At 40.2% G+C, this 15,325-nt stretch overlaps 1 protein-coding gene across 1 annotated transcript in view; it reads right to left on the bottom strand.

Annotated features, from left to right (window-relative positions):
• LOC109465395 overlaps positions 1 to 15,043 on the bottom strand; it is a 50,178-nt gene extending 35,135 nt beyond the window's left edge. The window contains 22 exon segments of the mRNA XM_019762611.1: positions 295 to 468; positions 766 to 932; positions 1,099 to 1,279; positions 2,242 to 2,412; positions 2,901 to 2,995; positions 5,371 to 5,542; positions 6,257 to 6,380; positions 6,854 to 7,192; positions 7,650 to 7,709; positions 7,711 to 7,857; positions 8,042 to 8,263; positions 8,813 to 9,026; positions 9,478 to 9,522; positions 9,524 to 9,567; positions 9,569 to 9,634; positions 10,272 to 10,342; positions 10,844 to 11,003; positions 11,968 to 12,089; positions 12,841 to 13,104; positions 13,438 to 13,647; positions 14,014 to 14,152; positions 14,890 to 15,043. Coding sequence (XP_019618170.1) covers positions 295 to 468; positions 766 to 932; positions 1,099 to 1,279; positions 2,242 to 2,412; positions 2,901 to 2,995; positions 5,371 to 5,542; positions 6,257 to 6,380; positions 6,854 to 7,192; positions 7,650 to 7,709; positions 7,711 to 7,857; positions 8,042 to 8,263; positions 8,813 to 9,026; positions 9,478 to 9,522; positions 9,524 to 9,567; positions 9,569 to 9,634; positions 10,272 to 10,342; positions 10,844 to 11,003; positions 11,968 to 12,089; positions 12,841 to 13,104; positions 13,438 to 13,647; positions 14,014 to 14,152; positions 14,890 to 15,033 — 3,331 coding nt within the window. The 5' untranslated portion in view covers positions 15,034 to 15,043.
• Positions 15,044 to 15,325: the final 282 nt, after the last annotated feature.

The following is a 15,325-nucleotide window of genomic DNA, read 5'->3' on the forward strand; positions in this document are numbered from 1 at the left end:
TTAACAAGTTTTATGGTCATTCAGATTTAATATCAGGGCTCCAGATCCCAAAATGTATATTTTTTGCCTGAAATGGTAAAAAAAAACTGATTCATATATACTTTTAAAAGCCTGTATCCAGAAAATGAAAAAAACAACATCTGGGGGTATTTCGCCACTCTACCTTCATGCCAAATTTCTTGTTATTTGGCCCAAAAATGAATAAATGACTAAATACAATGTAGCAGGAGGAGAAGAAACATAAGGGAAAACAATATGTTTCATCACAGCCATAATAAATGACGAACACTTTACCTATGCCCGTGTCTGGATCCTGGAAGTTGTCCCAGTTGGAGCAGTACTCATTCTGAGTGGCCGTGTAGTTCACTTGTCGCCCGTGACTTTTCCCATCGTAAATTTCGCCAGCCAGAGGGTGTGTCATGTCGATCATGATTGGGTACGGGCCGTGACCGGTGGTTCGCAGATCAACTGCAAAGATCAGACATCAGAATATTAAGATACTGAAGAATACATTGGCTAATTTCAGCACGTTGGCAGAACGTAGTGCATCTGCGCAAAACCACAATTTTTTTTACGGTTTTCTTTGGATTATTGACTAATAATAAATGTCAATGTTGCATCAGAATTTTGCCTGTACCTTTTCTGACATAACATTTGGAAACTGGTTAACCAAGAAATTAAATTGGTGTGGCCTATTGATGAGGAAAATATTCCCTATATCTATTGACAATAAAGTTCAGTGAGTATTGATGTATGATACATTACCATGGTTGACTGCACGGATACGTAACCAGGTTGGCACACCATCTGGGATCTGGAAGGTGAAGTTACATTTTTCGGTGTCCTCATACAGGAACCAATCCAGGAGGTACGTGTCCCTTTTACTCTTGCCAAGTCCGATGTGCATCAGCTCAATACCAGAAAGGGGATCACTGTAAAACATATTCGGTAAACATGTTGTTTCCTCTTCTCCTCCAAACCAAAAAGGTCCATATTTTTTAATGGCCAGAGAACACAGAAAGTTACGGAAATTAGCAACTCTTGATCTTCTGCAAGTCTTCCTAACATTTTCTATGAATTGAATAAAGTTAGTCATACCTGACATTGTATGATGCTGATATGACGTAGGTCTGGTCATTGTACAACATTTCATGCACTTCATTGATGAAAGGCTCCGTGTTGTCGATGGCATATGGAACTGAGTGGCAAACGGTTGTAGCAAGTGGTCCGCCGTACTCAACTTTGTTTATGCCACGGACAGTCACAAAGTAAAGTGCATCTGTAACAGCAAGTTACAGCTGTGTTAGTATTAAGACTCCTAACTTAAAGGCTACCGAGTCAACCCTCCTCACTCAGGTGTAAGGACTGACACGGTCATCATACTTGGAATATCTATATCTGTATATCTGTACATGAATCTTTATCTGTACAATCATGAATCTGTACCTGATAAAGATCTCGGGTGATCGCCAGATTAAAAAATAAGTAGTAATACAAGTAAGTTACTATAGGTAAATGTGGTGAAAGAAATCTCAATCAAAAGAGCATGGTCTCATCAGAAAGGACCTTCCCATGACTTTGCTCACAACTACTCTCCAACCAAGGTCTATGTTGGGATGGTTCAATGTAGTTGCCTAGAATCTATCTTACAGGTATTCCAACTAGCTGCATGTGCTGTCACATTTGTGCTGGATCTGCAGAATTGTTTCTTATAAGCTTTGTTTTGTGGTGAAAATCGAAGTAAATAAAAATAAAAAGCTCCAAAAGTTCTCTTACATGTGTCTTATCCAAGCAGAATATGACTTTCCCGACTTTGATTCACCAAAGTTTATATATATAATATATACCATGGTCTGGAGAGGGTTGGGAGGCCATAGCCAACTTTTCTTACCTGCTGAGTCTCTTTGGCCCATTGCACAAGACAAGACAAAAGAGACTTGGCAGCTAAAATGTTTTTAACCCGAGTACTATGTGTGACAGGCTTAAATTTGGTTCTTTGAGATGTAGCATGTACATCATGTATCTGTATCTGTATCAGTATAGCCGGTATAACCGCCCTTCTGTGTAACACACCAGCTTTGCAGGCATGCGGGGCAGCAGCAGCTAGCTATATCACACCGAACGACTTGTTACACTCAATCTTTGCACATTTAATTGCAGAGCTTTCTAGTGATGATGCCCCTACTGTGCTTGGTGGCAACGAGTTCCAGTCTATGTAAATGAAACATCTACAAATTGTACCAGGGAGGTCCAGAGGGTGAGCCAGTCCAGTATGTGTCCATTCTGACTCATCAAACAGGTGACCATGGGGGTCCTTGTGAGGATGGATGTTCTCCAAACACTTCTCTGTTCCCACAGACCAGGTGTAGCCATAGATCCCTGTTTCATTGTCATGGAAACCATCCCAGTTTGCTGCAGAACAAACAGACAAACCAACAATAATTATTGTATATGTATGCAACTTAATGGTTTTAATTATGATGATAGTTGTTATATTGAAATCTTTTAGTAATGGTAATATTAGTTTTACACTTAGCCGATAATTTGCTTGTTCAATGATTTTAGCTATAATTAGTACCTTGTCTGACGTGTGACCTCAACGTGTATGTAAATGTGTATGTTTGTACTGTGTGTGTAATGTGTAATGAGCCCTGGAAGATTAGCACTAACGGGCTAAAGGGTATCGTAATAAACTGAACTGAAACAAAAATGGTAGTAAAGTTAAAATGATATAAGAACAAAATTTATACAAAATGTCCAAAAATGTGACAGTGTAACTGACTGAGTGTACATTTCTTGCTTATTCCTGCATGCTACAAAATTCCACAAAGATTCAAGATAATCCTATCCTACAATGTATTTGTGTCCCAAAATTAACACAAATATCAGAGTTGACTTACCCGACACATACTGGTTGGCACGTGTGTACAGAAGGTCTTCAAATGGAGTGTGGCCGTTGAAAACAGTGGCAGACCCCTCTCCATCAATGATGTACCTTTGAAGGAATGTGTCCAACATTAATACAGACTGGATAAAAGATTAGAATCAATCTACGCCATGTTGTTAACAATATTACATAAGGAAGGTATCATTACATAATGTTACATAAAGTGCAAGGCAAAAGGTCAAGAATATTTACAAAATTATACTTTTCTAGCAGACGTATGCAAAATACTGTCACCAATACAGCAAGCTGATCATGAATTACATGTACAACTGCAAACACACCACCCGCGGATCCAGAGGGGGGCGCACCCGGCGCGCGACCCCCCCCGTTCGACCGGGCAAAAAAAATTTAGACGACTGGCCAAACACAAAATCGCAGAAAAAACATAACACAAAGAATAGAAAGGAAGCCTATGGTTACGACCAGTTCTTCCCGGACACGTATCACGGACTGTAGAAGTACAGAGCTGGGGCGACGGCGCGCCGCGCACGTGTTAAAATCCAGATTTTACACTATGACATGATTAGCGGGCACGCCCCACCACGCCTAGACTCGATTATTGTTTACTTGTTAACACACTACTGTGAATCCCTAGCCTTTGTGCCTCCCATCTATCGTCCATATTGACACGACGTTGCAGTAAAACAAGACTCAGACGCACGGTAAGAAAATGTACTAGGTCACTCACGTCCCGAGCGCAAAGACGCCCGGTGCTCGTAGGTCATGCCGACGGGAAAGTTCGCCAGCCAGCGGATCTCAGTGGAACAACGGCCGAAAATAAATACCCCCGTAAGAGTAAACACAGTTCTAAGAGGGTTGGTAAGATTTAAAATGGTCTGCAAGCCGTGAACGTTCTTGGTCGTCGTAACGTACCATGAATATAACATGGCAGTTTTGCCTCAACTGATGGACAGTTCTAATGCACTTTCGGCTAGTTAACACAGAAATCTTTTAAGATTATATCCATGCCGTGCCGTTACAAAGGTTCGGTTGACAGAAATCTTTTCATTTCGTATCACAAATCTCTTTAAATCCTAATAAATGTTGCAGGAAAATTATTTTGTAGCGGGACTATACCAGCCAGCGGTACAAAGTGAAAATGCGGGGTAAATGTACACGGCACGGTTTGCTACAACAACGCTTTGAAATCTTCTACCGCCCGCCCGGTGGGCGGGGCCCATGCTCGTGCTGCTGAGGGCGTGACGCCGCTCTGTCTGATCAGAACGTGCCGTCGTCTTGGCAACACGTGGGAACGTCCCAGCGACGAGAAGCTTTCCATGCCGGGAAGTGTTGATTTTGTGACATAAGCAGTGGTTTACGAGATATTTTTTGAAACCATTTTGCTCGTTCCCGTTCAGAATTGTAAGTCCCAGTAGCCCCTCGTTCTCGTTTGGTTTGCATCAAATTTTAAATTCGGTAGCACAGGCTCACTTCTCCGTCTCGATAAATCGTTGCTCTCCGATGGGCGGTCAATTGAATTTTTGATTAACTACGCCGAGCTAACTTTTCCGTGGTTCATTCAGCAAGTTGCAGTAGGAACGGTGGCCCCATTCAATCAATGTGTGTCTTCCGCTGACACCCGGCGCTCAGGAATTTAGTATTCTCCTTAAAATTTTGGGAAGTCTTAAAAATGGTAAACACGTGCGCGGCGCTCCGTCTCCACGGCCGTTACTTCACATGTTATTAGTGTTATCCGTTAGTGTATTTGAGTGCTGCGATGTTGTGACCGCGCGTTCCCCGCGATCGGAAAATGATTTAAGTGATCAGGTCTATAAAGAGGCGGCATTTCCTTTTGTATTTGGTTCTTTTTTTCGCTAACTAAAATCCATCGCGAACTCTTTATTTGCCCCGTTTCGTGAAATAAGGTCGTCCCAAACATAGATGCATTTGCAATATTCTATTTTCTCAGTCGTAAAATGTACCGACAGGCACATGAATGTATTGAAAACATCAGTATTAGTTCGTTGTTTTTTTGCTCAGAAATGACTCTAAAATGCACCAGAGAGACTCTCAATTTTAAAAATTTTCTGGGGGAGGCCCCCCAAACCCCCCCCAACGAGAGGGGGGCTTCCTGACGCGCAGCGCTTACGTGGCCTTCGGCCACGTCAGGTGGTGCGCCCCCCCGTTCACAAATTTCTGGATCCGCGGATGCACACTGATAAAAAAAATGATCAAAAGACTCTGCTGAAGGTCACTGATGGACTAAAATAAGGATTCCTAAGCTCTTAAACAATTTTTTAAATTCTTAAACAAATTTAGGGCACTGTCTTAGATGTTGGTGCAATCCTTCTTGAAGAAAATTCGAGAAAGCAAAACATTCATAAAAAAACAGACTAATACTATATATTGGTGCAAATATCTTGAAGTTAGCCTCATGCACATTATTTTTTTTTTATTGAATGATACAATATTGGACTGCTTACCTGTGGTTTGGCAGGTTCGATTCATCCACACATCTGTTCTCCCACTTGTCAGGGAGAAGTTCATGACACGGCTCCTTGACAGTTTCATCATAGTGTGCATTCTGTATGGGTCCGGGGCTGACTGGGGTAAAGTCAACCTTCACCGGTCGAGAGGTCAGGATACTGCTGTAGCCTAAAAACATTGAGAGATCGAAAAATCGAAAGATTAAAGTCTGTTAACATTCCCATTTAGTATCATATGATATAGCCAGAAGAAGTTGACAAAACATGATCAGAAGGCTCCATTTCCCATGGGTTATCAGGCCGTAACCTCAAAAGTGGTCGGTTATTAGAATAACCCACCACTTTTTGGACCGTACCATATTATGAGGGACAGGACACTAACAGTAGTATTAAGACTTGTAGTGTGTACTATCTATAAAAAACGTATTGTGCTTTATCATACGCTACGCTCACTTGGTGGTTTATTCGGTGGTTATTGCACCTGACCAGGAATTATCTCGCCAAATACACATTAGGGCAGACCATTTTACCCTTTATTATTACTGCCTTGTAAACATAGCCTCCTTATTCATAGCAGCTCTAAAACTGGACTTTTTGGGGAGCCTTTCTAATGTGTCTGTATCTGAATGTGCTTGTAACAAGATTCTTTTGCCTCCACACTGGGCCAAAAGTAGAATGGCTGGTACAAAAAAATTGATACAAGTGATACGAAAAAAAAGAAAAAAGTGCATTACAAAGACTAAAAAAAGCCCAAGTTGTAAAGCCTGCTGAGAAGGCAATTGTCATGTGAATTCAAATAAAAATATCATAAGATGCATCTGTGATCAACATAGTGTAAAATATGATTTATAAAAAACTAAAAAGTAGAGACTTTAACACTTACCAAGGTCATTTTTCAGATGGTAGTTGAAGTAGTACATCTGGTTGTGCTCCAACTCAAGATCCCTGTGATCAAAAGTAACAGCCTTGCCAATCCCCAGTCGTTCAAAATAGTGGTAATGCCCAGCCTGTGGAAAAAAGACAGAATTCAGTTGTTTTCATTTCACTATCTCTTAGGTTTAAAATTCAGTATATTATTCCTTTTCTTCACTTCTCAGCCAAGAGTTATTGTACATGTACTAAGTACATGTGTTTGTGGATTTGCAGGGAACAAAATGACTCAAGAAGACATGAATGGATGATATGTCACATTTGTTATGATGTTAGTTCTTGACTTGTATACACAAAGAACTGACTGCAGCTTGGGCCAGCTCGACCCCCAGAAACTCCATTGCTTTAGGTGGTGGTAGGTCCAAAATTGACATAATGTATGTAGGTAACTTATACATGTAGGCCCAAGAGGGTACAGAGCAAATTTTAAAGTGGTGTACAAAATGTAGGACTGGTTTAGGCTCCTTTTAGGCTCTGTTGAGACTGCAGTGGCATTATGTAGCAGACTATGACACAGGCTTACTCAAGGAGAGATAACTGGTTTACGTACGACATGCAGCAGCACTCCATAGCCTTCTACTTCCTGCAAGAGCTCACACTTCCCACTCTCGCCATAGTCGTAGTTGAAGCTGTAGCACACCAGCGGCGGAAGCGCCAAGCAGTCCGCGGCACATTTCCCAGGACTCGTGTATCCCTCTGCAACTTGGATTGGTTTGGACATCAGCTTGCCAAGCTGAGGAGATGTGAACTTGGTAAGAGCGACAAGCTCAGCGTTTGGATCACTGTTCTTTGCTACTATTGCAGATCTCCCCAGGTCTGTCTCGTCTTGAACATCTGCCCACGGGAAGGTCTGGTCACCAAAGATTCCACGGCCAAAGCCAATGCCCTCCTATATATTTGAAAACAAACAGACAACATTCGTGAATAAGTTTCATCAGGTTGGTAAGTCACTGAATAAAGCAGCTCGAAAGAAGAGATTATTACCAGTGTCACCTTTGCTGCACTATGCTCTCAGAATTGCTCTGAGGAAGGTGACAGATGGTTATCAAAACATCGGCCAAATAAAATACTTTTTCTTCAATAAAAATATTGTCATGCTGCTGATCAATTGTAACAATTCATTAATGCTATCAATCAATCAATCAAACAATCAACCAATCAATCAAATCAATCAACCAACCAACCAACCAATCAATCAATCAATCAATCAATCAATCAATCAATCAATCAATCAATCAATCAATCAATCAATCAATCAATCAATCAATCAATCAACCAAGCAACCAACCAAGCAACCAACCAACCAACCAACCAACCAACCAATCAAAAGAAGATACATTGCTAACCTTTTTCTCCACCAGAGGTGTTTCATCCACTGCCATCCCAGTAGCCTTTAACACGTTGGGGGTTACTGGTGGTGAGAAAATCTGGGTTTACCCTGCCTGCGGGAGGGGTCATGTCATAGAAGTCCAGTCCGCAGGTCACACTGGCCGTAGCGCCTGCTGAATTGGTAGCTTTGACGGTGAAGAACAGGGGGATACGCTCGGGTAGAACCTGCAGAAACAAACCACAAGTGGATCAGGTTAAATTATTGCAATATTGACATGAAATGCATTGAACACAAAACCTATTATAGCCCATAGCAGATATTGTCACTGTTTTACAAATTGACAAGGTGGCTGGCAACAATGTTTTAACAGATTTTACTAACACAGATAATCTTTCATTTGATTTTTACCTGATCAACAATGGACGATGGGCCACCCAAGTCGTTGTCCAAGGCCAAGTCACATCCTCCTTGAAACTTGCCGATGCAGTACTTTACTTCCACCTCGCTTTTGTCATCATCCACGGCAATGGCCAGCTGGAACGCCGGCTCGGTGTAGTCGCGCTCTTTAACCTGGTACACCGTGCAGTGACTTGATGCAGGCGCTCGTCTTGCCACACCGCTTGCGGGTTGCTGAAGGATGTCATTGGGAAAATTAACGTTTGAAAATATTGCATAACCTTAGTCAGTAACTGTAACATTGAGGGTCAATCACACAGAGATAGGCTTTTGCAAATACATTGTATGTTGAACTACATGTACAATGTATATGTACTAAGATATAGTGTTTAATGTAACTTTTCTGGGCATACATATACTATGTATAAAATGTATTTTAGCAACAGTGCTCCTTCACAGGAATGTAGCACAATATATCTAAATAAATACATCAGCATAGAGTGAATGTCTCTAATAAATAAAGAATTATACTTTAAATTTGTAATTCCTTCTATCCAGCTTCGTAAAAGTGCTCCCTTCCTAAAAGGGTAGAATATGGTGCATACTACCGGACAGTAAGTGAGTGCGTGAGTGCGTGAGTGCGTGAGTGCGTGAGTGAGTGAGTGAGTGAGTGAGTGAGTGAGTGAGTGCGTGAGTGCGTGAGTGAGTGAGTGAGTGAGTGAGTGAGTGAGTGAGTGAGTGAGTGAGTGAGGGAGTGAGTGAGTGAGGGAGTGGAGTACCAACCGGTGCAGAGTAACTCTTGAATTCAGGAGGTGACTCGTCCTTCTCCTTGCTGAAGGTGTTGAAGATGTTTGCTGTGATGGTTGGAGTCTGATATGACCACAGCAACTCTTGGATGATGACCTCCTCGATTTGTGTAAACAGAAGGTTTATGGTCAATTTCAGGATGACGTGGAGTTCCAGTCGGAGAGGTATGAACTCAAGATCCATTCGAACACTGAAAAAGAGGAATAAAAAAGTTGTTTTAAAGAATGACATACAGCCAGCATTTGAAGCCATGCAGCTGGTTGCCAAAACAAATTGATGTACATGTACCACCAAAAAGAACCCCATTCCACCTTTCAAAAATGAGTAGGCGCCTGCCCTGTGTGCTGTGGTTTAAATGCATATACTTCTACAGTATGTGAAAGTTGGTAATTCACTACAGACTCTAGGAGGAATAAACAGGAATTTACAAAGATTGTAGTACGGACATTGGACAATACAATGTAGAATCATTTCGCATTGTGGTTTCCTTGAACTTACATGTAGTCTAACTTCTCTATTGTTGGGTTTTGGTATTTCACAACACAAGAAAGTCAATCTTGCTCAAAAATCTGTCACCCAAAATCTGAAATGGTTGATAGTAAAACCACAGGTACCAGATGAGTAAAGAATGAATGCCTTACGCAATATCCAGGGGAAACTTGCTGAAGCCAACCTCTGCCTTGTAGGAACTTGGTTGTCAGTAGATAACCAATCAACTTCAGCCCAGCCCGTGAAGAGGAAGAGGTTGATGGAAAGTTCTCCAGACACATAAGCCCCAAGCTGAGGGGTGGCCGTTCCCTAAGGTAGACATACAATTTGTGAATAGCTTTTTTCAGGTTGGTAAAATTTGACTGGCTGGTTAAGGCCACACCAATTTAATGTCTTGGTTAACGGATTCGCACGCTTCATTTTTTTCTGATTTGCAAATAAAAATAAAAATTCAGAATCAACTGCAAAATGCTCATATTTTACCCTGAACATCCGAAAACAGTCCTTTTCACCCTAGTTGTTAGAGTTATTCCATCTTTCGATTATGGTATCATTAAAAGTTCAAAATTCATTGTTTAAATTTTGAACCAGCCTGGTGTGTTGACTTCCTGGCTCCAGTATCATACCATCTTGGGCCATAATAGGATGCCCAGGCCTGTTCTTATTTTTATTACTCCGTGAAGGAGGTCAGGACCTCCGGACGGAGTGTTGTGAAGAGCTGTTTTTTCGTGTTCGCAGTCAAAACACTCTTTGTGTAATCGGCATGCAATTTTATACAAAAATTGAATTTTAAAATCCAGTTTTACTGCGGCCCTGCAATCACTTTGATGAGTGCCTTAAATAAAGCTCTAAGTACAAAATTAACCAGCATTTAAAACATATAGATAGTATAGTCATCATAAAAAAAATAGATCATTGCAATGGTGGAAGGAACAGATCATCTTACCGTGGCTTTCATAGTCATGAAACAGAGATTGACCCCAGCTTTCAATGACCAAGTTCCTCCTGCGATAAAAACTGTCAACAGAGAACAATGTTAAGCTTTAGCACGATGTACATGTAGGAATCATCACAGGAACATCTATATTGTGCGTTATAGGGATGCAAGATTGCAAATTTATGGGCACATGTGCATTGTTATGTGCAACAGTTGCTATAATAAATAACACAATATGAAAGCACGTACACAATGTCATGTATACTACCAGACTATTAGTCATACATGTACAATGTTGCTAATTCAATCAAACGTAGGGATGCAAAATAAGCATTAAATGTAATACAGCAAGTTCAACTATCTAACTGTGAATAGCTTAGATTCATATTATGTACATTGTAAGCCAGACATTATTAAAATCATCTGTCGTGAAAGCATGGCAATCCCTCTAGCAAGCACAATCCACGTTTTTGTTTTACACGTACAGTAACGTGTGTGTCTGTTACTTTTAAAACATTCAACGCAAACAATAAATGTAGAATGAAACTAATTGTAATAATAAGCTAACTGCATTTGCTTACTGAATTTCAGAGGAATTGGTCCAACCATGAAATTGAATTCAAGCCTCAAGAACTGCTTGTCGTTTGGACCAAACAATTTCTCTCCGCGCATGCACACGTCAAAGCTGTTAAACTGTCCAGAAGCCAGTTTTCCAAGAATGTTGTTCATCGCCAACATAACCTGTAAGAACAGAGATCAATGGTGACAATCATGGTTTTGTGCCCCAAATCAGCTAAAGAAGAACTTTTGATGGATGACTTTGTGTAAAAATTCCTGGTACTGTGACTATCTGCATAGCCGGACTGGGTATAACCATCCCTTGGTGTAACACATAACACCAGCTTTGCAGGCAAGTGGTGTGGTGGCAGCCGGCTACATTACACCGAACAACTTGTTACACCTAACCTTTGCATTATCTAACTCATTGCTCAAAGCAATCATCATGATGATGGTTTTATGCACTGAACCAGTAGCTAAAGAATAACTAAAGGATACATCAAATTCAATATACAATCAATTTACGTAAAAATCATTAAGTACTAAATGCTTTATCACTATTATTAAGAATTATTATGACTGATCTCTTAGTAGTGACGGTTACTAAAATTTTGACTGTACTGAAACATGTAGTCAGTAGAGTGTCAGTTGAGGTTCGCAGGTCACGTGTGGAGGCTCACAAACAACAGAACAGCTAGAATAGCCATGGACTGATCTCTTAATAGTGACAGTTACTAAAATTTTGACTGTACTGAAACATGCAATTGCTGACATGCTACTGTCAGCAATTGCATGTGTCAGTAGAGTATCAGTTGAGGTTCGCAGGTCACGTGTGCATGGAGGCTCACAAACAACAGAACAGCTAGAATAGCCATGGACTGGAAACCAGGGGGGAAATACCCGAGGGGTAGACCTAGAACTACCCTCCGCAGAACTGTCCAAAACTGGGGTTCGATACACAAGAAGACATGTCTGCTGCGCCCAAAACAGAACCTGGAGAAGTTCTGTCAGAACTACTAGTCAACCAATGCAACAATAGTTTCGGGAGGATCTAAGGTCTAAGGTACTGTCTGCTTCAGAAGACACTGTTCAACTACTGTCAACTACTGACATTGGCATATCAACAAGTAATGAGAATTGCACTCACCAGTTCCAGATACGCTGTGCGGAGATCCGTCATGAGAGCGGCCATGTTAACCCCGTCAACATTCTTTATTTCCACCAGTTCCTTGATTTGTTGAAGCGTCTTTCCTTTTAGGGCAGCCATGTCTAAATGAGAAGGAAAAAAAGTCTGCTTCAGATTGAATAAAACATAATAGAGCCACGTATTCTTCAACTTTGACCATATTTATCCTTTACACTGTACATTTGGTACTCTGTAACTAGCACAATGTACAATTTTAATTCTTGTAATCATTGCATAGCTTTAAAAAAAAAAGTTATGTTGGTTGTAAGGCATAAACATTTTGAACTCTCATACTCCTTGTTCACATACCTTAGACCGTTCATTTCATAATTAGTAACTGTTTTTAAAACCCTTGTCCTGCGGAGCACAATTGTTGTTCTGCACATACAGTTACTGTAATAATAGCACCCTGTATAGGTACGATTTGGGGGTATTTCTCCTGCAACGCATCACACCGCAGCGAAACGCAACGAATGTGGAAGTAACTATGCCACTGCAGGCAAAAAAAGTTGGGGGTCTATGATCTAATTAAGACATGAAATTATTGCAAAACATTGTGCCAGGAATGCCAGCAGGATAAGGGTTTACAACTGTGACTGTTACACTTAATGTACTTATTGAGCTGTACTTGGCAACATGAGTGTTTCACACACTGTATACTAAAGATACCGGTAAGAACTACGTATCAACTAGCTATAGAGCCTTTTGTGTTGGCTATTGCCATTACAGTTGTATTCTACAATGTCGTGTAATTGTCGTGCAATTGTCATGTGCAATGACCATGTGCAATTTTCGTGCAATAAAGTTAAAGTAACTATGTAAAAGGCTTCGTACCTAATGCAGCTCTAGTAGTTGGTGCAGCTGCTTTCGAGCCTGATCTCAGAGATTCGCAAAACTCTGCGCCTTTATTCAGATCAAATGTTAATTGTTTGAAGACTGTTGTCCACTCCTGGCATTTCAGTTTGTTACACACCGACACATCCAGATCAAAAGTAAAAAGATTGTTTCTATAAGTTTTGAGGATGACGTATCGGAAAGAGACTGACACTGGATCCATAACTCCTAGGTTGGATACAAGAGGCCCACCATATTTTTCCGCTGAAGATGAAAAAAAAAATATAAAGAGTTAAGATGAGAATTCCATTATCAGGTAAAGGCATATCATAATGACTCTGACTTCTAAAAATTATTTAAGTCGAACCCTTTTGCCTTACAGAAATATAAAATTCACTTTGAAAACTTATGTTAGACAAATTATGTTAGGCTTTTTTGTCATTTTGGCAAACTTTGTAACCTATACAATGTATGATATTACTTGACTATTACTCACAGCATTGCACTACCATGTATTATATTTAATTTTTTAATTTGTAGTTAGCAAATAAAATACACTGTACATCATAACCTGTACAAATGAAATGAAATACTCACCTACTCTAACTTTTGTCATATTCCAGGTTCTTTCAAATGGTCCAATGTTCAGGGTGAAAAGAGTGGTACAGGGGTCTAGGTGGACTTTTGCTTCGAAAACCCGACGGATAACGACAAAGACGAGCTCAACACAGCACCGTACTTCGTTACAGCCGTGCTTAAACGAACACGCCACCCCTCCAGGCAGACTTTCGTGTAGATGGAAACACGCTGAAAAACACAAACCTAAGTTTTAGTAAAGTGTCCAACAGTTACACTTGACATGGTATGAAATTTGGATGTGAAGCTGAATAAGGATTACTTTGTGAGGGGTATAAAAAACGTTACATCAGGGCCCATCAACCCTCTCTGAACTGTGATGGCAACCTTTCAGCCACTTTTGATTCACCCCGGACGTCACAATTCTGAGTAATGATCTAAAAAAAACCTGGATGCATACATGTGTAGCTTGAAGGTTAATTTCAAAACATCAGAAAGCCACTGCATAATATATATGAATATACATGTATAATGAAAAAAATGGATGAATGAATGAATTGGACATACAACAGAGTTTGTTAGTGTAAACAAAATTACCATCATCGGGAGCCTTGTACTTCGCGATTCGAACCGCACGAGAGCCATTTATTTCTTTTCCTCTCACCGCCAATGCCAGTTTCATTGATTTGTCATCTATTGTTTCTGTTGCGACACATCTGCCTCCACCTAATAGGTCCTATAGAGGAAGATACAGTCATATGGTGAAGGTTAGACATCCACACAATAAGACACACATGTACGCCAAAAGAAAATTACAGTTAAATTGACAAATTTTCTAGAATCATATCCAGTTGCTTAAGTAACTACATGCTTTTTTGGCCTAAGATACAGTCAAAGTCTGGGGCCCGAGAAAAAGTGGCCTTCTGAGACATGGTGACAAGACGTCACGATTTCCACAAAATTTCCACCCATTTCACAATTTATTATAGACTGCCCTTACTTATTGACTTACATGTTAAGTGACCAAGCTGACACCATTTTACAATGCACAAGGACTGTTAAGTTATGCTTTGGAATCAGTGGCCAATTCCATCAATCTCTCCCTATGCAATTAAAAAACGGTTTCTGATACATGCTTGAAAATAACACAGATTAAGGATCAGATAGTGATTTATTACATCTATAATTAGCAATAAGTAGGTTTTGTATTATACATATCATAGAATCTGAATGAATGACATACAAAATATGCTAAATATAGTGTATACATTGTATATATTGTGTCCACTTTAAAATGAAAATTCATCAGTGCTATCAAATTTCACGTTATTTGGCCCAAAAAAGAAGAAATTGAATCCATTTAACGAAATGGCAGGAGAAGAAGGAGAAACATGAGGGAAAACAAATTCAATGCATTTTCCCCATACTATAGTATGGGTGAAATGTAAAAAATTGTATTCAATAAATACATACCTCTAACATGTCCAGAGCACCTTGAAGTGTCTTCTGTAAGTCTGTAAGTCCAACTTTAGCCAGCAGTTTAAGAACATCGCCAGCTTTGACATCCTTGAATCCTTTGAGAGCTGGTCCGATTTCGGTTATTGGCGGCAGTCCCATTTGAACTGCAAAGTCTGAGTAAACAATAACAATGTGGAAGATAAGGCCACACCAATTTAATTTCTTGGTTAACGGATTTTTCTAGAAAAATAATGGAGCGGGCGGGCGGAAAAAAAAATAAATAAAAGCAGGCCTAGGCTTCGTATTATGACCCAAAATGGTACGATAGGAGCCATGAAGTCAACACACCAGGCTGGTTCAAAATTTAAACAATGAATTTTGAACTTTTAATAATACCATTGCATTGAAAGATGGAATAACTGTAACAACTAGGATGAAAAGGTCTGTTTTC

The sequence above is a fragment of the Branchiostoma belcheri genome, unplaced genomic scaffold, assembly GCF_001625305.1.
Source record: "Branchiostoma belcheri isolate BF01 breed outbred unplaced genomic scaffold, Haploidv18h27 scaffold15, whole genome shotgun sequence".
NCBI lineage: Eukaryota > Metazoa > Chordata > Leptocardii > Amphioxiformes > Branchiostomatidae > Branchiostoma > Branchiostoma belcheri.